This window comes from Gopherus evgoodei, chromosome 1 (genome assembly GCF_007399415.2).
Source record: "Gopherus evgoodei ecotype Sinaloan lineage chromosome 1, rGopEvg1_v1.p, whole genome shotgun sequence".
In the NCBI taxonomy this organism is placed as follows: Eukaryota; Metazoa; Chordata; order Testudines; family Testudinidae; genus Gopherus; species Gopherus evgoodei.
In genome coordinates this window covers 346887928-346913489 of record NC_044322.1, presented here as the reverse complement: position 1 = coordinate 346913489, position 25562 = coordinate 346887928, and the positions used below count along the sequence as shown (strand labels likewise).

The following is a 25562-nucleotide window of genomic DNA, read 5'->3' as shown; positions in this document are numbered from 1 at the left end:
TGGAACCAGTAAAGACCATGCTGTAGATATTGGGTCTGAGGGTGTCCACAGTATTTATAATTGATATACCACACAACTTCAGTGGACCCTGAAATGTCAGTGGTGTCAAGCTATACTGACTTTCACATTACTCCTGGATGATGGATGGACTCCAAGCTATGCTCACTTGGGGCATTTCAGTGAATGTCTGTAATTAGGAAAGGATTTGCAAATTCCTTCCTTCAAATTGTATTAGACATATGTAGGATTAGGAAGCTCACAGAAGAAGGGGTGGGGGGGTTACATTAAAAGCACTTGGCCTGTCCAAGAAGATCATTTGCATGTAAGTTGTATGGCTATAAAGACACCCCTGAATACACCGAGGACCTTCAGAGACCTGGTATCTCAAAAGATGGTCCTGTTTCAAATTGACAATCAGGTTGCCACATTTTATATCAACTAACTAAGAAAGTCTAAGACCAAATCTCCTGTGTCAGAAAGCCCTGCAAGCTTGAACTGTAGACAGTGCCTTACAAGACATTCCCAATGGTCACTTGCTAGGCTGGGAAGGAAAATTATTGGTAGTGTTCCATAGTGAACCCACATAAAGCAGTCCTGGATCTACATATGGTATATCTATCTAATTTATCTATCATAAGTAGTTCCAATACACCATCTGCCATTTGTTTCTGAGTGGACACAGTGGATTGGATTTCTCTCAAAGAGTTCTGTTTGCAGCATCGCCGAACAACAAACAACTGGTTTTCGGCACAGTACAGTAGGAAGCACTGAAATGTCTACTACATCCGTTAATGAGGGAAGCTAATGTATATCTTTCCTTCACTAGCTCATGTATATCTTTCTTCCATTTCCTGTGTTAGCAAATTTCCAGGGCCTAGGAGAAAAGACAAAGGTGGATCCTTTTGCCTTTGCCTCACAAACTGCTGGAGTGTCATCTTCATCTGTATTGTTATTGTTCACATTGTTAGATTTCAAACAAGAAGAAAGTCAGTCGTCGTTACTGTTTTTAATTATTTTAGAGGCATCATTGGGTTTTTTCAGTAGTGGTAATCTGTTCTGACATGTAACTTTGGAGAAGGTGCTTATTGGTAATTGCTCTCCAATGATATACATCATAACAAATAGCACACCCCATTGTTCCCTCATGCACCTGAGGGTTCTGCAATGTTGTTGTCATATTACTATTACACCTAAAATTCATTTTTATAGATATATGTTCCAGTGGAGCTGCTGACTCAGAATACCCCTTGTTGAATCTAATGTGATACGTAGCACAAACCCAAGTGTGATCTGCTTTGATGTATAACTTCAGAGAGCAATGAATATACATTTTTTTCTGTTATATTACTGGTGTTGAAATCATGTCCTTATACTGACTTCACTTTATTTTTTATCATATGTTTTGTCTTTTTCCTGGCACTGTTTTTGAATGTTGATTTGATAATGTCTTGCCTCTGATGGGCTTCTTGCTCTTTTTGACAGGAATATTTGGACGTTTTGGGGAGACCGATGGTTTTAGCTGGAGATAAAGCAAAACAAGTCCAGTGGACCAATGTGTATTTGGATGCGCTGGTATGAGCTATATTTACGTAGTAAAAAGAAAAATATCTTTTTAGTATAGAGCATTTTGAAGTGTACATGCTTATAAGTTTAATATATCCATTGCTTTTAAATCCTAAGAACCTTACAGTGCTCAGTTGAAATGCATAATTTAAGTCAACACTTTTTTTTATGAACTGTATTGTGGATAAAGCAGAGTATTTTGTATATGTGGAAAAAACATTTATAAAATGAAGAGCTCTCCCATTTCTGTCCACCACCTACAAAAGACTCAAACTCCTCCATCCCAAAATGTAAAATTTCTGAGTTGTCATAAAGCAGCTTTCTGAACTGCTATTATACCACTGGACATTTTCTGTCCTTGCTATCCTAGCTGGACATTTTCTGCCCTTGCTATCTTTATCATTTTCATCTAGTATAATGACATGGATAGACGTGATTTATTCCAGAAATACCTCCCGCACACTCATCTCTAAATGCAGCTCACTGCGGACATAAAACAAACAAATGAAAAATATTGTTTTCCAGTTATGGGGCTCTGCTCAGCAGAGACCATCATTTGTGCTAAATTGTCTGGAGACCTTGTTCTGTGAAAAAAATGCACAGTTGGGAAAATAAACTGAAAACCAGCCAACTCATTTTCATATGGCATGTGAACAGGATTTGGACTCCAGAAGTACGTGGTTGTTGCAATTGCCCACTGTCTCAGCCAACTGCTTGTTTAGTTGACTATTGTATGTGATGGAGGAAACAACCAAAAGGGCATAATCAGCACTTTCCACACTGCTGGCTTATCATTTGGGTCTTTTAAAACAAACATATGCAGGAAACTATGAAAAGCTAAGTATTATTAGCAGCAGTCAGAACTTCTGAAGTAGATAAACTTCTGTACATACTTTTAATCATGCAGAAATTACTGTAAAATGATCATCTGAAATCACATATTTATCCAAGTTCACATGGTCATCTAGAGTCATGTCAATATCCACTTCTTCCTGCCTGCATTTCCTTAAAATATCTATTTTTTTATCAGTCCATCATGGAACAGTGTGTGACATAGAGGAAACAATGTTGTATCATTGCAGTTTTAATAACCAGAAGTTCATTGACCACATTCTCTTGGTTGCTGTTGAGGTACTTACTGGAAGTATAAAGGATGTTATGAGGAAAGTTCATATGTTCTGTACATATCCTGTTCTAAGCTAAATTTGTAACATGGGTGTCAGAGGAGATCTGGTTACTTAAACAAAAAGAACAGGGATAGCTGCAAATAACCATTACATTGGTTTATGTTTTGAGTGGGTTACAAAAAGCTTTCATTCTAAACTTTTACTTAATGTCTTTGCCCATGTATGTAAACAAGCAAACATTCTCTGTATAAATATACTTAAATAGAGATGGACCCAAGTTGCAAAATTCAGCTCAAGGCTAGTGTCTGCGGCTCAGTGCTTAGAAAATAAAGTGCCAAAGATCTAACCACTCTGGTAACTCCCAACCCACTGATCTGGTAATTATGCGAGCTGCCCTCTAATCCGATGCCGATCTAACATGGCAGAAAACTATGTGTTAGGGAATCCCCTTAATGCTCCTGAAAATCTACACAGAGTTGAATAAAGTATGGACATGCTGGGTTGAGGACCTAGACCCAGATCTTAAACCTTCTAATATTTGAGCCTGTTCTAGTGGAGGGTCTTAATTCAGCCCATGGCAGAGGGTCTGCGTTCATGCTGGATCTGGTTCAGGATCAGATTTTGAAACCCCACTCCCAGTGTTTAGGGATGTTCACATTTAGGGGTCTAGTTCAGGCCCATCTCAAATAATAAGGGCACTTGTTATATATGTTTATCATAATATAGCTCCTGGCAGTGACCTCTGTCTCCTCTTACCCCTATCATTTAACATCCATCAAGAGGCTGTTCTGGGTTCCATCCTCTCCTCCCTCTAGAGTTTATACTCTCTGTTTGACTTCATCCACTCTGAAGGTTAAATGTACTGCACCATCTTTATATAGGTAATTCCCAAACTGACCTCTCCAGTCCCTGACTTTTCTCCTTCTGCTTGGTTTTGTGTGTGTAAATGGAACATCTCCAAATAGAACCCCTTATCTTTCCACCAGATCCTTCTCCACCACCTGCCTTCTCCATATAACCTAACAGTTCCACTGTCTTTTCCTTCACCTGAGCTCACTCCTGCAGTGTGATTTCTATTCCTGCTTTCCCCAATCTAGCCTCCGGCTAAGACTGTCACAGTCACTTCTCCTTATTTAATATGGCTTAGCTCTGTCAGTGCCAAGGTATCCAGACTACTAAACTACTTGTCATTTATCCCTTTGACCATTCTTACATTTTCCTGTCTGATCTCCTCACATCGCTATCCAGCCTCACTAATCTGTCCAAAAGTAAGCTCAGGTAAAGAATGGATCAGGGTGAGCACCTGGGGGAAGGACAACTGGCAGCGGGTTTTGGGTGAGCACATCTGAGGAGGAGTGGTTTGGGCTGAACGCAGCTGGGGAACAGTTAGGGTATAATTTTCTATTACTTCTCTCAGACCATATCACCTCTTGTTCTTGAATCTCTACACAGCATTATCACATCACTCATCCTATTCAGGCTCCTTATCCTGAGCCTTGTTACACTACATATTCTGTTACCCACCTTGACCTCAGCTCTCATTTCCTCCAACTCCCTGTTTTGCTCAGTACCTATCGCATTCCTTTCCCCTTCTGCTCCCTTAATTTTTTCTACTCTGCTTTGCTCCATCTTCTGCTCCACTAAATATCCACTCCCACCTCCTTGAAATGCCTCTTTAAAACGCATTTCTTCCAGGGATCGCTATTACTTTCCTCTCCTCCCTGATAATCTCTCCATACCCTTCTTACTCTTATTCTGTGTCTTATTTTGTCATCGTTTCTCTTCTCTATGCCCTAGAAAACTGATTTTTACATAATAAACTCTTCATAGAAATTAGTGTGCCTCGTTACCATGCATTTTGATTATTAATGGCTCTCTGCACTTTATGTTAAATCATAAGACTTTTCTTGACAATACTTCTCTAGCATCAGTCATCTGTCTGCATTACAGTGATTAGATTCAGGCCATCCAGATATACCCACAGTCTGCTCATGCCTGGATGGTACAACCAAAATATCTTCACATAACGAGTGCTCTGGCTAAATGCTTGGCACTATCACATTCCAGAAGGTTATATGTGGCAGTTTTTTCCAAGTGCAATTAGTGTACATCATTCCAGACAATACTCACTTTTTAAAAGTATTGCTTTTGGGAATGACATTAGGAAACAATGAAGATGCCATAAGTAGCTTAACCTGGCATTTGATGTTTCTGTATTGATTTGGCTTAATTGTTACTTTCCTTTTTCCTACCCCCTTGATTTAAAGAGTTGGGTTTTTTTTCATAACTACTGCTAATTAGAGAATGTGTGAGAGAGAACTAATGTATAGATGTCAGTTAAGTCTCATCAACCTACAGTTCTCTTGAGCTGAGATATTATATTCTAATTGTAGAACACCACTCATCTTAAACATTGAGTTATTACCTGTGTGTGGTGGGGGGGAACCTTCTTATACACACACCGGTAAATATATTAACACATTTTTTACCAAGCAATGGAAGCTGGAAAAGTATTAATCAAATAGTTTATTCAAATTCAAAAAGTATTGCACAATGTATTAAATACAGTGTTTGACAGTTGATCTTTAATACCGTTTAAATTAATTATTCAGTTAATAGCTTTTGGGGATTTTTTAGCAAAACAAAAGCCCAGATTTGTGTCATGGGCTTAAAAAAGGTAATCACTGTTTTTGTCTTAATTTATTTTTGGTTAATATTTGTTATTAATTATGGATTTTTTTTCCATCCCTTATGATTATTTTCTAGGAACTGGGCCTTGTCATTACTGGAACTCTGCCTGTCTTTAATCGAACAGTAGACCAACAAGGGAACAAGGTAAGCTATTACTTAAAGCTGAAAAGTAAGTTTCAGTTACTTTAATAAAACTTGATGTAGCAATCCTTGTGGAAATAGATATTTCTATAAAGAGTTATCTACAGTATAACTGTTTTGTACAACTAGAAACAAATGGTCACATTGAGTTATCTGATGACCACCTGGGAACAAGGAAATGCAAATCACATTGCTTGTTCTGAGTTTCAACATATGATATCACTTGATCTATCTGCTTGACCTGGTGATAATGAGAATGCATTTGGGGATGAGTAATTACATGGGAAACAGATGATGGTGATTCATAGGTCTTTCAAAAAGAGAAGCCTAGAGACATTTATAAAATCCATAGAAGCTATGAAATTTCATGATAATGGGCAATAATTATAATGATGCTTGGACTTCAAATGAACAGTCAGTTTTCTAGGGCATTGCCAGCAAAATTGGGTGAGGAAGAGGAATATCTGTTTTTTTCCCTTCCATTATGTGATGAAAATGATTCTGTCTTACTTTATAGAGTGCTTCCTGCTTTTCTCAGAGATGACACATCAGATTGTGTGTAATAAATTATATACAGAATAAAACAACCACATTTACACTGCAGAACGAAGCATCCAAACTTGTCTGTATACATACACATATCCCTCTCTCACCTTTGTGTAGCTTTACTTGTCTGTTATGTAGACTATAAATTCCTCAGGGCATAGACCTGTTTTATATGTATTTTTGTGAAGTGTGTAGCAGAACTGTAGGAGACCTAATTTAAACATTAACATATCGAAAGAGAGATTAGATTTTAATTTACATACATTTGATAGCTAGATAGATTGATATCTAATTATTAGATAGGCATAATTCTATTATTTGTCCCTGTATAGTGTTGAAACCATGTATATTTTTGCTGCATCATGACACTGCTTTGTCTTTTTTTTAAATCAGGCCTAGAGTATATTCTGAAGTTGAAAGTAAAAATTCTATAAATTTGACATAGCCTCAGCATTAATCTGGGCCACTTAAACATCATCATGTACATTTTATTCAGAGTTGTAAACGAGAAAGCATTTCCATTTTACATTTATCCATTAGTGGATTGAAGCATGCAAAAGCTTATTTTAGCCAAAATACTCTTTTTGATTTAAATTTATCAGAGACCACATAGGCCCAGGGAAAAAAAAAAGATCCATATTAGATCCATAATGTTTCTCAAACTAGTTTATAATAAGCTCCTTAACCTCTCCTATTCAGGGTCAAGTTCTTATGCTCTTAGTCATGGGATAGTGCTGTACCTCAAACTGATCCCATTGAATTCACTAGGTCTGCTTGTAAAGTAAGGTACTACTCACTCAGTAAAGGTTCCTGAACTCAGTGGGGTTCTTTGGGGAAATTAAAACTCTATTACGTTTCCTAGGTCTCTACTGCCTTCCCCAATATGTATTCCAAACTCCTGGAGTGCCCTCCGTGACATCCATGGGGATTGGAATGGGTGGAAGTGATATTATGGAGATGCATGACTCCTTTTTCCAGATGGTACACAGTACATTCAGGCTTTGATGTTACTATGCTAAATACAGTAGCTGTTGTGTTGTTTGATTGATCATTACCTTACAGTCAAAAGTATGTACTGATTTTTCATGTCTCAATTTTTGAGTATCCAGAATGAGACTCCTAGTAGTTTGTGCCTGAAGTTTTCTGAAAATCAGATCTCTTTAGGGGAAAATCACAAGCAGGATTTCAAAATCTTGGCTGAAATACCTAGAAGCCCTCATCAGGACTGGAACTCCATTATGCTGTATACTGTCCAGACACATAGGAAGACGTGATCCACACACACCAAAGAGCATGTTCTACTTGTACGCTCCTTGAAGAAGGGAAACTTGAAATAAGATTTAATAAATAGTATATATTGTAAATGTTCAAAACATGAGAGAAAGTTCATAAAGACTTTATATGTTGTTACTATGCCATTTAAGAACATAAGAAAGGCTGTACCAGGTCAGACCAAAGGTCCATCTAGTCCAGTATCCTGTCTACCAACAGTGGCCAATGCCAGATGTCCCAGAGGGAGTGAACCTAACAGGCAGTGATCAGGTGATCTCTCTCCTGCCATCCATCTCCATCCTCTGACAGACAGAGGCTAGGGACACCATTCCTTACCCATCCTGGCTAACAGCCATTTATGGACTTAACCACCGTGAATTTATCCAGTTCTCTTTTAAACACTGTTATAGTCCTACCCTTCACAACCTCCTCAGGTAAGGAGTTCCACAAGTTGACTGTGCGCTTCCTTCTATTTGTTTTAAACCTGCTACCTATTAATTTCATTTGGTGACCCCTAATTGTTATATTATGGGAATAAGAAAATAACCTTTCCTTATAAGCTTTCCCCACATCACTCATGATTTTATATATCTCTATCATATCCCCCTTTAGTCTCCTCTTTTCCACGCTGAAAAGTCCTAGCCTCTTTAATCTTTCCTCATATGGGACCCTCTCCAAACCCCTAATCATTTTAGTTGCCCTTTTCTGAACCTTTTCTAGTGCCAGTATATCTTTTCTGAGATGAGGAGACCACATCTGTACGCAGTATTCAAGATGTGGGTGTACCATCGATTTATATAAGGGCAATAATATATTCTCAGTCTTAATGTCTATCCCCTTTTTATTGATTCTTAACATCCTGTTTGCTTTTTTGACCACCTCTGCACACTGCGTGAACATCTTCAGAGAATTATCCACGATGACTCCAAGATCTTTTTCCTGACTCATTGTAGCTAAATTAGCCCCCATCATATTGTATATATAGTTGGGGTTATTTTTTCCAATGTGCATTACTTTATATTTATCCACATTAAATTTCATTTGCCATTTTATTGCCCAATCACTTAGTTTTGTGAGATCTTTTTGAAGTTCTTCACAATCTGCTTTGGTCTTAACTGTCTTGAGCAGTTTAGTATCATCTGCAAACTTTGCCACCTCAGTGTTTACCCCTTTCTCCAGATCATTTATGAATAAGCTGAATAGAATTGGTCCGAGGACTTGTTACCCTTCTCCATTCTGAGAATTTACCATTAATTCCTACCCTTTGTTCCCTATCTTTTAACCAGTTCTTAGTCCACGAAAGGACCTTCCCTTTTATCCCATGACAGCTCAATTTACGTAAGACTCTTTGGTGAGGGACCTGGTCAAAGACTTTCTGGAAATCTAAGTACACTATGTCCACGGAATCCCCCTTGTCCACATGTTTGTTCACCCCTTCAAAGAACTCTAATAGATTAGTAAGACATGATCTCCCTTTACAGAAACCAGGTTGACTGTTGCCCAACAGTTTGTTTTTCTATGTGTCTGACAATTTTATTCTTAACTATTGTTTCGACTAATTTGCCGGGTACCAACGTTAGACTTATCGGTCTGTAATTGCTGGGATCACCTCTAGAGCCCTTGTTAAATATTGGCATTACATTAGCTAATTTCCAGTCATTGGGTATTAAGTCATAATAATTTTGTGGGCCATATTTATGTTAATGACTTTAATGGAGATATATCATATCTTTTATACTCCTATTCTGTTGCTTCTTGAAATTGTTACCCATTTATCCATGAAAGTATTTTTTTTTTTATATTGGAACCTGCTGTTTTCACTTCAATCTCCGCACCCCCTTTTTATTAGCCTTCTGGAATATTTTACTCTGAGGCTGGTGTTAATATTATTCCATTTATTGGCTGGTGTGGAATAAGGTCCTTAAAATCCATGCAGCTGCTCTTTTCTTCCTGTTGGTTAATCAGGCTCATATGAGTGCAGTAGTTGATCTCCACTCTCACATAACTAAGCTGCTCTTCATTAAAAGACTAGCTGACTCTCTCTCTAGGTATGTATCACCCCAGAAAAGTTTTAACTAGTACCTGTCTTGAAAACAAAAAAAGATAAAAGCAAAATTAAGATTGAGCTGCTACATGTTTGCATGTGTATTGTCAACATGTTAAAACTGCCACTAACTTTTTATAATCTTATCCCAGAACCAGCTGATTCTTGGAGTTATGGGAGTTGATGTCTCTTTGGAGGACATAAAAAAACTGACACCACGGTTTACAGTAAGTTGCCCTCTTCTGTTGGTATTAGCTGTTTCCCTATTTTATAAATGAATTCTTTTTACACACTTTCAAAGACCATCTAACTGTGGGCTAGATCAGAGTCAGACGATCACCAGATCTCCTATAACTTATGCTCTCCTTTCCTCTGATCACTTTAGAGAGTGGTTACTTTCTCTGTAGCTAGTATCAGTGCTGCTCCACAAAATGGTCATCAGGATGCAGCTTACTTGTGCAATACTGTCTTCTACTGGTATTGAAAGTAGTAGATCTTAAGTCCCCTGGGAAGACCACAGAGAGTGCTGTCATCCAGATGTTTGGTCTATGTAGTATTTTTATTACACTGTACACAATGTACCTTCATTATGAAGTTAGTGACCTTTCCTTCACCTCACATATTACTTTGTGTGCTAGCAGGTATAATTTATATCCCATGTGTAGAGCAAGATATTTTAGCAGTTAATTTCTAATAACATTTTGTCATCATTGAAAACAAAACCCATAGAAATAAAAGATTTTTTTTAAAAATGGTAGGTGAGACTGATATCTAGTTAACACCCCCCCGACACACACACACACACACACACACACATGTACTTCAGCTTTGCCTTAAGCTGTATATTTTCCACATTCTGAATATTATTAAAAATCCATAACTAAATCTTTTTCATTAGACTAAGCCTAATAACAGTGCACATCATTTCTTTTTCTTTTCAGTTGTGCCCAAATGGTTACTATTTTGCAATTGACCCTAATGGTTATGTTTTGCTTCATCCAGATCTTAAACCAAAGGTATGAAAAATCTTCTATTTTATATCACTGTTGCTCTGGAATTATTATCAGACATAAGAGAAGCATACTGCAAGTGCTGATAAAGGTGGTATACAGCAATGGTGAATATCCCGATTAGGGGTTTGTTCCAAAACCCACTTTTGTCAATAGACCCCCCTCTGATTTTACTAGGATTTGGACCTTAATGAAAAATGAAAATCAAACATTCTACTCTTACCCATTATTGTCAAGCATATAATTTGTTACTTTAATAATATAGTAATATTAATAATAATTAATAGCTTGTGATAACAGCACTAAAGCTGATTCTGAAGTGTATCTTCTTTTGGGGGGCAGGGAAGGATTGTTACAAGGTGACATCAGGAAAAGAACCCTTAAGAGTTTATTTCTGAAAATGTTTATTTTATTTTATTTATTCTTTGTAGCTACCATAGATTTAGTTTAAAGAAGAACTTTCATACTGAGAAGAACTTTCAAACATAAAAATTAAAGACAAATAGCAATACCATTATGCTTGCTTTTTTCATATTTTTCCTTGCATATTTCCTAATTACTAGAGTTGAGGTCTGATTGAGAATTTGTCCAAAGATTATTGATTGCTAGGGTTTGGTTTGGCCCACTGTAGAGAGATAGTCAGCTGTGTGGAATTTAGATTTAACTCTAGATCTAATCCAGGATGTAAACTTTCTCAAAGTTTGGAGATGTTCAGATCAAAGGTTTTGGTTTGTGCTCATCTCTGCTAATTATGACCCTGATCCTGCAAATATTTATGCACTACATAGCTTACTCATGTAAGTAGCCTCATAGACTTTAATTGGACTTTTCACATTAGTAAAATTATATAATGTCTAATTATTTGTTGAATCAAAGCTTTAATTTGTGTTTTAACACGGTTTTGCCCCATCTTAGTCCATCTTCTTATCGCTTTTAAGAGACACTGTCAGATGGCCTAATCCAACAGAAATATTTCAATGAGTTTTGTATTACTTTCTATTATTGTATTGTATTGTATTCCTATTGAAACATTTTTCAATAAACATTCCTCCCACAGTGTCGCAACACAGACAGTACAGCATTGTACAGTGTGCAAGAAATTGCAAGTCAAATTAAATAGAAACTAAAGAAATAAATATAAAAATGACCAGACCAGAAATGTGTGAAAGGAAAAGGGAGAAAATCAACCAGGATAAATAGTGAGAAACAGATTAGATTTTAGATTTTTCAGCTATTAATATTAAACTTGCTATTAATATTATTAGGACAATTTATGTTTAAATATATGGGTGAGATTCTGCAAATGCAGAACACTCCATGCAGGGGGAAGTGGGAGCTAAAGTGATTCTAGTTCACCTTCATGGCCTTCTCATCCTGCAGTGCTCCTGAGTTCCGGGCATAACTTAGCCCTGAGGAGCTATCCCCAACTGCCCACAGGCTTGTAGGACTGTCTGTAATCTCTGCAGCCTTTCTCTCAATATACCCCTCCCCTGTGATATCATCTATGGCAAGGCTTGCAGGTCATCCTTGGAAGTCCTCCTTATAGCTGTCTTCCTCAGTTCCTGCACCAGTGGAATCCTACTGCAGATAGAGCCATGGCTTTTAGAGCCCTTTAAACGTTTCCAGCTTTTTTACTTACCCCGGGGGGAACCAAGGATTGGTGATGACCTTATCTGTGGTGCATTTATCCTGCAGGATAGTTATCACTTTAAATTGGTCATCTGAGAAATTTATATGTGATGGAACAAACACAACATTTTGAAGTGCTTACCAGGTCTAACAGAAAGGGAAACTGATTTTGGAAGGAAAAAATATAATTTAAACACAATAATCTCTAATGATAAACCAGGGGAAGAAATAGAGATATTGTCTGATAAAATAAAATGGATTTATAAAACTATTGCTTTTTGTCTGTGTTTTCTTCATTTTCAAACTGGAATTAGTGTAAAAGTTCCTCTTTAAAAGGAAAGAAAAGGAAAAGTTGGATTATTGGTTTAATAATTTGCATGCACTTCAGTTTAATGGATATGTGCGTTAGGCTTTTGATGAAGTATAAAGGACTCCCTTAGTCAGCTTTCACTTGATGAATTAACATGTTGAATAGTTTTCAGGGAAATAGTAATTACACTGATGACATATATTAATTGCTCCATTACTGGGTGATATTGTTTTCATTAAAGGTTAGTAGAGGTATCCTAAGAACAAAATGGTTGGGGCAAGTGTCTGTTGTTGTTTGTCACCTTTTATGCAACTGATATGACCCTGTTATTAAAGAGACAAACAAAATGATTCAATGCATTACTATTATTTGGGGGCCAATCTTGCTAGGTGCTGAGCACTCATGTCATCTTCCATTGATGTCTTCCAGCACCCTGCAGGATTAGATCATTTGTTTGCTAGAGTGCAGGCTTCCAGGTTTTCCCTATGAGTTTAGACTCTTTCATACATGCATCCTGATGAAATGTTCTTAAGAAGGGAATTAAAAAGTATAAAAAGCAAAGAACCATAATGTATTCTATAACCAAAAATTTTATTACCATTCCAGCACTTTAAGAGTAATTTCTTGAACTGCCTTTTTAAATAATATCATATTCACCAAAACTCACTTAATCTCATGACTTTAAGATTGGTTTTCTTGGAAACCCTAATTTATTTTCAAATGTGGATTTATTTTCAAAATGTACTTCAGTACCACATAGTAGCAGTATGGATTTTTTTTATTGAAGAGGGTTCTGAAGTCCAGTGAAGATGAGTCGAGATGTCCCCCAAGTACTTCTCCAATGGCTGTTTGAGAATGTTCTTAACAATTTGTTATTTCATAAATGATATATTGTGTTTTATGTCCTCTGCAGAATGTGCAAACTGAGTAATAAGCATGCTTTCATTTGTGTATTATTATTATTAACAGTTGTACGGACTAGACATTATTACTGCCAGTTTGTTTGGGGTGATGCATGCACTTCAGACTGATACAGTAACTACCTTCTAAACTAAGGTACACTACAAAGACAGATAGGTATAGAATGCCTGATCGTCTCTTAACACACTATATTAATTTTTAGTTGAATTTTGTGATTGCACTTAATATACTAACGAACAACATCTTAACCCTCTTTGCCAGAAATTGTTCAATAGATGTATACCAAAACATACCTACGCATTTATCTTTGAAGAGGTGAGGGTATGCTGGAATGTCATTAATTCCTTCTTCTGAATGCCTTTTGCTTTCCTTCCTAAAATCTGTAACCTGAAAATCAAAACTGGTTCAACATAATTAACATTTTGGAATACTGCCTTATGGTAACAACTCACAAATCAAAAACCCCACCATTTACTATGAACTTGTAAGGTTGTTATTCTGACTTTCTTGAGAAAACACCATCATTTATGTTACACAGTCTACAAAATCATATTTTTAACAAAATACAAGTTCAATTTTAATCTCGTTTACATTAGCTCTTAAATCAGTGATGATCAATCAATAAATATTAACTTACACTTTGTCAATTATATATCTGTATATGTATATATAAAGAGAGGGAGAGAGAGAGATGAATTGTTTTGAGCCAAAATGAGTTATCCCAAGGAATAGATCCAATCAGGGAAGTCAGTGGAGTTATGCAGGAATAAACTTCTCTCAACATGTTCAGTCTTAATAGGATACAAATTCTGAAATAGATAATGGATGAACCCCTGGCTCTACTATTGATATCAACGTTCTTTCCCCTACTGTTCATTAAGGTCTTGCTCCAAGCCCTTCTATGAATAAGACTGTCATTGACTTCAGTAGGCTTTGAAAAAGGTTCCATGTACTTTATGCACTTCATACTATATATATGTTGGATTTGTTTTTAAAAGAAAAACAAACGGGAGGTGGTTTGTTTGAGGAACAAATGTTGCGATGTGTGAGAAGAAAGGTATTTTTCTGTGATCTATTAAAATTGTGGTCAAATGTGCTGGTTATGTAGATGTAGAGCTCTCTGTTAATTTAATTCACCTGCTTTACCGTTGTTTGTTGTTTGTTTGCGCAGCTTGAAACGTGATGCTAACAGAGAACTCAGAACTCTGAAACTACTTTGTCAAAATGAGCTTAGTCTGGTGATTCCAGGAAAATACCCATTGGAGAAGAGTAGATCTTGAGGGTTGAGTATAGACCATAAATAATTAACTCTGTGTTAATAGTGTGAAGGTATAAATTACTGCTTTTCTGTTACTTCAGCATATTGGTGTGGGCATACCAAAAGTTAATGTGAGAAAAAGGAGACCCAATGTCCAGGTAATTGTGGATGGAGGTGATCATTAGTGTGTCCAAATGCATAGAGTTGCAGATTAGATTTAGAAAGCTTCTGCTCTGCTTATTAGGAGGAACCTAACTAGGGAACTGTTTACTTTGACAAACAGCTTCCAAAGCATGAGGCTTCTTGCATCCTTCTTTGTTAAATGATTATTGACGATGGTACCTGAAGATGTTCCTTTAAATTATGATGCATTACTAATAGCTGCTAATTAGAACTGTGCTGTAAACATTATTCTTCAGTCTTGGAAATGAATTTGCAGTTTGAAAAAAATAGACTACTTGTGCTAGATTTGTTTTCATAAACCTGAAAGCCAGTGGAAGATTCTACTTTGTTTTTGTGAAATTATTGCAAAGTCTTATTGCACAGTGTGTGCTGTATCATAACATCCTTGTGGAATTTTGGTGATTTGTGTAGCTTTCTGTGTGGAAGTCTCAAAGTGGTGCATATGTTATCTGTCACTCAGAGCGGGTTTCTTTGATCAACCAGCATAACTACATCTATGGTTAGAATCTATCTCACTAAACATGGAAAGAAAATAAGTGACAGGTCATGAAATTTGAATTATGATAAAAGTACTTGCATACAAAACACTTATTGAAAACAGTGAAATATAAAAAAGAATGGTTTAACTATATAAATAGCAATGCAAAAAATTAAATACAGTATATAACATTAATATCCTACTCATATGGGAGTCCATCTTAGGGTGTTACATAATTTAGTATATGAAGTTAGCAGCTTATTTAAAGAAGCCACAGATTAATTGACTAGCACTGAAACAGTGTGAAATCCTGACTCCATTCAAGTCAGTGACATAACTCCCATATACTTCAACAGGGCCATGATTTTAACCACGATTCCAAACTTAGCCTGATCATGGGTTAGCTTAATATATATAAAAGAATCTGACAGTCCACATCTTTAGATTTTACCCTTTCAGAGACAGGGTAAAACCTAGACTCTTGTAATTCAAAGTAAGGAAGAGAGATGCCATATTCTAAGAATATGTAAGTATCTAGGCCTGTTCCCAAAATCCTTTCAAAGCACACAATAATGACTGTTTAATGAACTTATTTTTATGTTGCTGCACCAGTTGTTTCTTTCTTTCTTTCTTTCTTTCTTTCTTTCTTTCTTTCTTTCTTTCACAAAAATAACATATCCTTGCTCTTCGTTGCCCAGACTGAAAGTAGATTTGCACTAACCTTGCCTGCATGCTTCACTTCTGGTGGTGTACTTCTGTTTCATTTTGTTAAGTTCTGTTCTTGTATGGTAATAGTGTAGTTGTGCTTATTTAGTCTGGTTGTGCGCACGTCTGAATGGGTAAATAGAAGAACAAACTTAATAGAAAGTTTGATTCTTCTTCACACACACAAAAATAAATAAATAAATAACCAAGCAAATGAGAACCTAGAGGAAAGGAAACATTATGGAGCCCAAATACCTGAAAAATAAAACATATTCTTCAGGAAAAAAAAAAACCCCAGTGGGAGAAAATATGGTTTTATGGTTAAGCTGTTGGACTAGGAGTTAATATTTCTTTTCCAATCTCTAGTACAGATTTCCTTTGTGACCTTGGCAAGTCTCAGCATCCATGTTCACTCACTTCAGTTTCCTCATCTGTAAGATGTGGATAATAATATGTACTTCATAAGGATGCTGGGATAGATAAAGTACAAATGAGTCAAGTACTTTGAGACCCTAAACCAAAAAGCGAGATGCATATAATGCATATTTTTGTTGCATGAATTTCACTGTTTGTGTTTTAAAGCCATCATCTAACCTCTGGGACTCCTTAACTAAGACTGGCCCAGGTTATCATTTGAGAGAAATAGTTTACATTAATTTTATGTGATGTGATTTGATTTTTTGGGTTTTTTTTTTTTACTGTTCTCTTCTCTTCTCTGTCCCTTTGTGTATTGGAATGGGATACAAACTTCGCAATACCACTTCTGCCATGGCAATGCCTTCATGCATGCTGTTTGGGTTTGATCGTGCTATTCATTATCCATTGCATGTAAGAAAATATATTTTTATTTGCTTTTACATTTTAGCCTTTTGCTATTTGTTGTTTTGTGTGATTTTGTTGGGAAAAAGTTGGTGAATAGCAAAAGAGAAGCTTGTAATGAATTGTGATGTGTTTTATTGATGTTGCATTAAAGTTGATTAATTGTATATGTTCTAGATGAACAAGAGCAGACGATTCCTGTGCAATTATAAATACACATTTAGTGGTTAATTGCCTATATTTAACCTAGAGTCCTTTGTTCAAATCTGTCCAACACATACTTTCATTTCAAATATAAAATTCCTTCTGCTTCTCTTCAAGAGAATAACTCTTTCGTACTGAAAAAATGAAAATGCCATCCAGCCAATAATTTGCACTTTTGTTTCTCTAGAATAATAAAAGCTGATTTACAGCTTTTACCCATGTGAATTACATTAAACTACAGCACTCATATAACAGAGAGCTGTGCTATTGGCCCCCAGTACTCCAAAATCATTTAGATGACTACATTTCCTAACAAGACATATAGGACATGATTCTCCACTCAGAGCAATGTGAATTGGGATTAGCTACATTGAAATCAATGGAAAGAAACTGGCATCAGGAGGAGGAGATTCAGACCTGCACTATTTAGTAAAATATTCATATTCTGTATAATGGGCATGTAAATTTCATAGAAAGTCTAATTTTTGTTCGGCTACTATCCATTAGCTGCTACCAAAATGTGAGAGCTAGACCTTGAGAATTTTTGTTTGTTAGGATAAAAAAGGATATGACCATTGCTTTGAAAGAAGACATTTTAGACTTATTATCAAAATAAATTAGCACAGTTGATCCTGTGGCATCCGGAAGAAGATGCCTCTGTCCCTTTGATCTAACTGCCTAGTAAATTGAAGCTTAGCATACACCAAGCAATAATACATTTTGCTTAGCTAATTACATCACGAGGAATGCACTGATGGACTGATTGGTGAAAGCTTGAATCTCTATTTCATATGTAGTGTCCCATTTATACAAAGCAAATTCTTTTCCACCGGATAAAAACAAAATACATTTGTGACCTGGTTCCTCTTCTGTACTAAATCAGTCCATAGTATCATGTTCGCAGGGTTTAAAAAATATGCCCCATAATCCTTTTTTCTTAAAAGCCTAAACTACATGTGTGCCTTACATAACTACTGAGTAACCAGGATGTTGCTGGGACCTTTTACTCCAGGACTAGGGATAGTTAGAAACAGATGGTTGTAAAATTACAGATATTAAGGGCTTGTGATTTGTTCAGCTACATTTCCCCCCACCCTGTACCACTTGATACATTAACAATCCTACATAGAGCCTTAATCCAGCAAACATATACAGTCACATTTAACTTCACACATGTGCATCAAGGATGGTCCTGTGACTAGGATAGTAGCCTGGGACTTGGGAGACCTGGTTTTAATTCTCTTTTTCCAAAGATTTCCTCTTTGGGCAAGTTACTTAACCTCGCCATGCCTCAGTTTCCATCTGTGGAATGGGGATAATAGTATTTCCCTACCTCAGAGGGATGTCTTGAGGATAAATGCATTAAAGATTATGAGGTGCAAAATGAAAGTTTTGAGCCTCACTTAGAATGAAGTCACCTATGTGATCTGTGAATCGCATATGTGATGCACATTGGCTGCAGCGTGACTGATTTTCTGTCAGAACCCACTTTGCACACACAACTCCCTTTACCTATTCTCTTTATTGTGTCAACTCTTTTAAAAAAAAAATCCAGTGGAAAATTCACAAAGTGCTGCTGAAGCACTATGACCTTCTGTTTTAAAGGACATTTATGCACTGCTATTGAAGTAGCATATAGCAGCAGTTTTCAAACTTTTGTTTCCAGTTGAAGAAAATTGTTGATGCCCGCGGCCCAACGGGGCAGAGGGGCGGTGAGCAGGGGTGACAGCTGCGGGGTGGGGCTGGGAATGAGGGGCTCTGGGTTTGGGAGTGCTCAGGAGTGGGATTGGGGATTGGGTTGTGGGATGGGTTCAGGGCTCTGGGCTGAGGGTGCAGGTTCCAGGGTGGGGCCAGGGATGAGGGGTTTGGGGTACAGGAGGGGGCTGTATGTTTTGGAGGGGCTCAAGGCTGGGGCAGGGGATTGGGGTGTGGACTTACCTATAGAGGCTCCTTGTCAGCGGCAGAGCCAGGGTGCAGAGGCAGGCTTCCTGCCTGTCCTAGCACCGTGGTCCACGCCACAACCTGGAAGAGGCCAGCAGCAGGTCTGGCTCCTAGGCGGAGGTGCCAAAGCTGCTTGGCGCAACTCTCACTCACAGGCACCACTCCCCCCCCAGCACCCATTGGCCAGAAACAAGCCAATGGGAGTGCAGAGCTGGTGCTCGGGGCGGGGGCAGTGTGCGGAGCCCTGTGACCCTCCTGCCTGGAAGTCGGACCCACTGCTGCCCACTTCCATGGCGCAGCACAGTGTCAGAGCAGGTAGGCACTGCTGACAGGACTTTTAATGTCCCGGTCACTGGTGCTGACCAGAGCCGCTGGGTTGCTGAGCAAGGCGACCCAGTGCTTTACATGCGAGCCAGTACTGGGTTGTAACCTGAACTTTGAAAAACACTGGCATACAGAACATGAAATATGGAAGACATGTTTCTGCAGATCACGACCATTTCCATTTTAGTTCTTTGCTCGTTTAGATCTTGGTTCAGCAAGGTACTGAAGTACATTGAAGTCAGTAGGACTAATAGCGTGATTAAAATTATATATGTGCTAACTACCTTGCTTTATCAAAGCTTCATTTATTACAAATTATATCTGACTTTTTGCTTGAGGCAACTATTTGTTCCACGAACAGGTGTCCATAAGAGGCTCTTTTCATCTGACCTTACCCTTTTGTCATTCCTTTCTCTTGTACTTGCTGTCCCTTTTATCTCTAGCCACAACCAACTCATGCCATTGTCACCAGTCTGCTGTAGGGTTCATTATAGTGGAGTACAGGTGTTGATATTACAAGTTGCCCAGAAGACTTTCTCACTACCTGTCTCCCCTTTCTTTTTGATGGCAGGAAACTTAAGGAACGACTCCTTGTCTGACAGGTCATGTTATCATGCTTACAGTTAGCAGAGGAATCAGCCTTCAGCCATTAACACTGTGTGTGACCGACTTTAGGCAGGCACTAGTTTTTAGGGTTAATCCAATTATCACTCACCTGATTCTCTCTCTCTTTTAAAAATCCATTTTAAGTGAAATAGCACTGCTAGCAATCCACTATGCTATATCTGATTAAAAGATAGAATGGTAAGTAATCCTATTAAAGTCTTTTTTTATCTAAGGGAGGGTTTGAGTGATTTCCAGTAACCTGTTCATAACATCAAGTGAGAGATCTTTATTGTTTGATATCTTCTGCTTCAGAATCGTAAATCTCAGGAGCCTGTTACACTGGATTTTCTGGATGCTGAGCTAGAAAATGATATTAAGGTTGAGGTAAGAAGCACTAATAATGTAGTGCCTGCTTTCATGTATATATTCGTCACTGTTTTGGGTAATAGCTGAAATATAATAACTGCTGCACATTCCTTCAGTTGCCTTAACCTCTTGTTCTTCCAAGTGACAGAGGACTTCAGATTTTAATTGCTCTTAAAATGCAGGTTTAGCGAATAGTTTCTGAAATTTATTTTGAATCTATGTATTTTCTTCTCGTATGCACCTGGCAAATTTTAAAAATCCCTGTCATTTGAAAGATTGTAGTTTTAAGATTAAGATTCCCAATTATTCGCTCTATATAATGGGAAGTGCCATCAGGAATGGTAGAATCATTCAAAACAGTCCTCTTTTTGAAGAGTGCCTAGTATAAGACCAAAATGTTTATAGGATCAATCAGTGTGAACAATACATGACTCACTTTATCATGTGAGCAGATAAGCTCTGATTATTACATTTCTGAAGCATTCTAATAACTGCAGAAAATATTTAAACAAAAATTCTTTCCCTCCATTTTATTATAGCAAAATTATTATTATGACACAACAATTAAGTTTAAAGCACTGAAAAATACACAAAGTGTTCACAACAAACCCGAATCCCCAGAACAAACAAACAAACAAAAACCCTAAATAAGACTTTCCTACTCATTATAAACTCAAATTCCAAGCAAGGTTTGTTAAAGATTCATACATCTTTTGGAGAAACTTAACCTAAATTTTTGTTTTACAACCTATGTAATTCAGGTTTCAGTATAATGCCAGCTGAAAGTTAGTGGTTCCAATTAAGTACTGCATTGGACCCAAAACTCAAAGGAAAACTTGGGGAGGGTTAAGCCGCACAGACTGAAGCAAAAAGTTTGTATGCACCCATTTTAAGACACACTACAGCTGACTTTCAAATAGCTATCCTGAGAATACCTACAGCTATTAGACAAATTGCATTAGTTCTGCATCAAAAATTGCCATTGACTTCCCTGGGAGTTCTGGGTTTGCAAAGAATGCAGGAATTAATACCCATGTTCACTGAGCCCAGTTGTGCAACCATTATTCATACCAGTAGTCCTTACTGTCATGAGGAGTTTTACTAGTGTCAATAATGTTGCTCAACAAGAGTATGAAATACAGGATTGGGCTCTCTTTATTAGGGGTAAGATAAGTAGGCTTGGTTTGGCTATTATTTTCAAATGTGTCAATATGATAGTATTGCTCATAAGATGCAAAGGATCTTGGAAAACATTAATCATGTTCTAAGTCACTCCTAGATTCTGATTTTTCTTTTGTCTCTTCCCCCTACCCTCTTCTTCCTTTTTTTATTTTTTTTGGTTTGCTTTTTTTGGTTTTGTTTTTTCTTCACCTACTTATATATAGATTCGGAAAAAAATGATAGATGGAGAAAGTGGGGAAAGAACATTTAAAACATTGGTCAAGTCTCAAGATGAGGTAAGATTGGAATATAGGCTGTCCTACTTTCAGAATAGAACACTGCAAAATGATGACAAGAAACTCTATATTTTTAAGAAACTTTTATATTATAAAAAACTTTTATATTTAAAAGCAAACATTCTGCTTTTCCAGTGTTCTATAATAGCCTCGTGTACAGGGCCGGCTCTAGGTTTGTTGCGCCCCAAGGAAAAAAAAAAACCTCAGAGAGCACAATTGCTGAAGCAAAAAAAAAACCTCCCTGAATGCCACCCTGGAATTGTGCCGCCCCAAGCACGTGCTTGGTTTGCTGGTGCCTAGAGCTGGTCCTGCTCGTGGATTATTCCTGTACTAATATTTTCCTTCCCCCGCCCTCCCCGCCCCCGAGTTGTCAACATTCCTGGCTTGTACTAGAGGGAAAGCACACATTTCTTAAGAACAAGGGTGTTTTGTTTCTCTCTTTCTTTGGTGTTGATAAGGCCCCGAATTCTGTTGTCAAGGATTTAGCAGAGAGTTGTCATACTTCTTTACATGAATCCCTTAGCAAAAGTCTTAAATGGTATAGGAATATGATGCTTTGTAAGGCATTATATTCTGGTTGGATATGAAGAAAGTGATGGGGTGGGAGGAGGGGGAAATGATTATACAATTTTCAGTTCCTAGATTAGGATTCATTACAATGGGTAAATGAATCATTCAAACAGTTACAGTGATAGTATAGATTAAATTTTACTTTGGATCTTGGTGTACTTATGGGATAAAGTGGGTTTCTAAACATCCTGTCTTGTTTGTTAAACTTTATTTTCCTAAGAAGTTTGACCTAGAAAGCTTGGTCCTCAACCCTGACAAGTTTTGCAGTAACACAAAGCTGCTTTAAAGCTGAATGATCTGGCAGCCCCCAGTAATATGGGAATCCATAGATGATGTAGGTCTTCCATATGTCTGTGCCACATCACTTAGGGCCCCAGGGCAGGGTGTATATCAGGGGGAGGAGTAACAACCGGAGTTCAGTAGGCTGCACTCTGTTGATTCCTACCTGCCACAACAGCTCTTTCGGGCTGTATTGTAAATAGAAGGAGCAGCTTGAAGAGTCTTGAATCAACTATTGTGGCCCCAGAGATGAGGAGAGATTTAAAAATTGAATAGAAAAAAATATAAATATATAAAGAAACAAAAAAAAGTACATAAATCATAATTTATATATATATAAATATAAACAAACCATAGAATAGTAAATGGAAGTGTTCATATGTATGCAGCATTGATAGCAGCAACCCTTGTGCTGTACACTTGTTGCCCTTCCTCCACCAACCGCCTGCATTTGTCTGTCTCCAACTCTTACATTATATTTGAACTAAAATGGTACGAGAATCTGGGCCTGAGCCTACTCTTACATTGGTGTAATGCTGGAGGAACCCCACTGAAGTCAACTAGACTTTTAATGACCCAATCAGCCATGCTGACCAGAGCTGCCAGTGTCCCTTTTCAACCAAATGTTCCAGTCGAAAACTGGATGCCTGACAACCCTAGATAAACTGGTGTGAGGTCAGAGTCAGGTCCCACTTACTTCATTTGCCTATGAAGTATGTATTGCACTATAAAATTATGATAATAATCATAGCGTTCTCACCCTCATCGCATTTAGGTTATTTTATTTTTAACAAAAGAATCTGCAATAACAATATGAGCAGATGCAAGACTTTTTCATGAGGATGACAGTTGGATAAGACAAAGACAGAAAATGATGCAAATTGGCATGTTATGTTTGTTTTCCTTCCGTAAAATCTTGAAATCCTGGAAAACCTGAGGACCAGTGTTTAGATCAGTCTCCCTTGTAGGACCAGCACTTTCTCCACCTATTAGTTTGGCATGATAAGAGGGTCATGTTACACATGATGAATTAATCAACAATATCTCCAATGTTATGAACAATCCAGACTTTTCTTTAACATTAAGCATATGTGTCTTATATTTCCACGTTCTTTTTTACCTGACGCATATCCATGATAACTATAATAATAAAATCCCCCCCTCCATTAACGTCTGAGTTACCCATTGTCTATCCCACAACATGTGAGAGTCCTGGCAGAGTGCAGAACTCTCTTCTAATCTGATCTGATCCCTCAGGAGCTCTTTATTGAACTAAAATAAAAAAGGAACCCTATAAAAAGAACCTGAACAAAAGAATAGCACAAGCATTTAGGGACAAAATCTGAAGGTACATCTACACAACAATTATACACCCACGGGTGGTCCAGGTCAGCTGACTCAGTTTCTGGGGCTGTAAAATTACTGTGTAGATGTTTGTATTCAGGCTGGAGCCTGAACTCTGGGACCCCATAGTGTAGAAGGTCCTATAACCCAGGCTCCAGTCTGAGCCTGAATGTCTATACAGCAATTTTTAGCTCCACATCTCGAGCCCACTGATCTGCCCAGGCTAAGGAACAAAATTAATTACACCTAGCAAGGGACATAAAAGACAATATGAAGGCATTCTTTAAATACATAGATACATTAAAAACAAGGAGCAAGAAGAAGGTGAAGGAAAGTGCATGACTTCTACTTATTGGGGAAGGAGAGCTAATAATGGATGACATCAAAAAGGCTTAGGTGTTTAATGTCTGTTTAGTTTCAATCTTTACTAAAAAGATCAATTTTGAACAGATACTTAAAACAAATAATATTAGCAACAAGGGGGAAGGAATGCAAGCCAAAATAGGGAAAGAACAAGTTAAAGAATGTTAAGATAAATACATTCAAGTCAGTAGAACTTCACGCATTTCTTTCCCATCCTACATTTCTTAATATATTGGATTTATATCCCTCTATTTTTTTTTCAGAATATATGCAGTGTGTATAGCTGTAATGCAAACTCTCCTACACTGTTCTGTCAATATGCCAGAATACTGGCCTGTAGGGCTCACCTCTAGGGGGAATCATAGAAGATTAGAGTTGGAAGAGACTTCAGGAGGTCATCTACTCCAACCCCCTGCTCATAACAGGACCAGCCCCAACTAAATTATCCCAGCCAGGTCTTAGTCATGCTGGACCTTAAAAACTTCTAGGATGGAGATTCCACCACCTCCCGAGGTAACGCATTCCAGTGCTTCAACACCCTCCTAGTGAAATAGTTTTTTCCTAATAGCCAACCTAGACCTCCCCCACTGTAACTTGAGAACATGGTTCCTCGTTCTGTTATCTGCCACCACTGAGAATAGCCTAGCTCCATCCTCTTTGGAACTCCCCACTCCAGGTAGTTGAAAGTTATTCAGTTTCTATGCCCAATTAATCCTTGGCTATCTGCTGATATCCTGAACAAAGGTGCCCATATGATGCCAAATGTATATAACAGTAACTGTTGTGATCTGGACACCAGTCCACTAGAAAGCAGACTGAAACCTCCAATTCATTTCACACAGTTCATTGAACAACCCTTATATTACAGTGACAGAAGTACTACTGACCTTGGCCAGGTTACAGCTAGAGACCCAGTAGTGATTGGTTTCCATTACCCATCCTCTGAGTCCTATGTGGGACATGGTGAGAATATTACATATTCATAGTCATCTTTGCATAGGGAAATTCCTTCTGTCCTTAATCTTTCATGAAGTCACAAATGCAAGAAAAAGATAATGTGCATTTATTGCTTTTTTTTTAGTGGGTGGGTAGTGTGACAATCAATAGCACTACGTCAATAAACATGGGTAAGATCTGTGCTGAGTAAGTTCACCCATCTATAAGTCTTAAGTCAAAAATATCTCAAAGCATTCCAAGCATTATCTTTGTGGCAAAATGGCTCTTAGATTCTTTACACCTGTCCTGCTGTGCTGAGAAATAACAAGAGAAGAGAGATTTATTCAAGTTATAAAAGTCAGAACAGAACCAAAACCACCTTTTTTTTGTATAATCATGTTAATTTTTGTATTTTTATTTTTGCACAGGGACAGAAATAACATCTACTGTAGCACATTTGAACCGTATTAGTAAT

At 37.6% G+C, this 25562-nt stretch overlaps 1 protein-coding gene across 8 annotated transcripts in view; it reads left to right on the top strand.

Moving 5' to 3' along the window:
* CACNA2D1 (calcium voltage-gated channel auxiliary subunit alpha2delta 1) overlaps positions 1-25562 on the top strand; it is a 689818-nt gene that overhangs the window by 591231 nt on the left and 73025 nt on the right. For 5 of the 8 annotated variants that reach the window (XM_030560387.1, XM_030560113.1, XM_030560027.1 and 2 more), the window contains 7 exons: positions 1483-1572; positions 5457-5525; positions 9537-9611; positions 10326-10400; positions 14614-14670; positions 20085-20156; positions 21524-21595. In XM_030560387.1, coding sequence (XP_030416247.1) covers positions 1483-1572; positions 5457-5525; positions 9537-9611; positions 10326-10400; positions 14614-14670; positions 20085-20156; positions 21524-21595 — 510 coding nt within the window. The remainder of the gene's footprint in view (positions 1-1482; positions 1573-5456; positions 5526-9536; positions 9612-10325; positions 10401-14613; positions 14671-20084; positions 20157-21523; positions 21596-25562) is intronic. The other 3 variants (XM_030560557.1, XM_030560477.1, XM_030560298.1) reach the window with 2 other exon arrangements.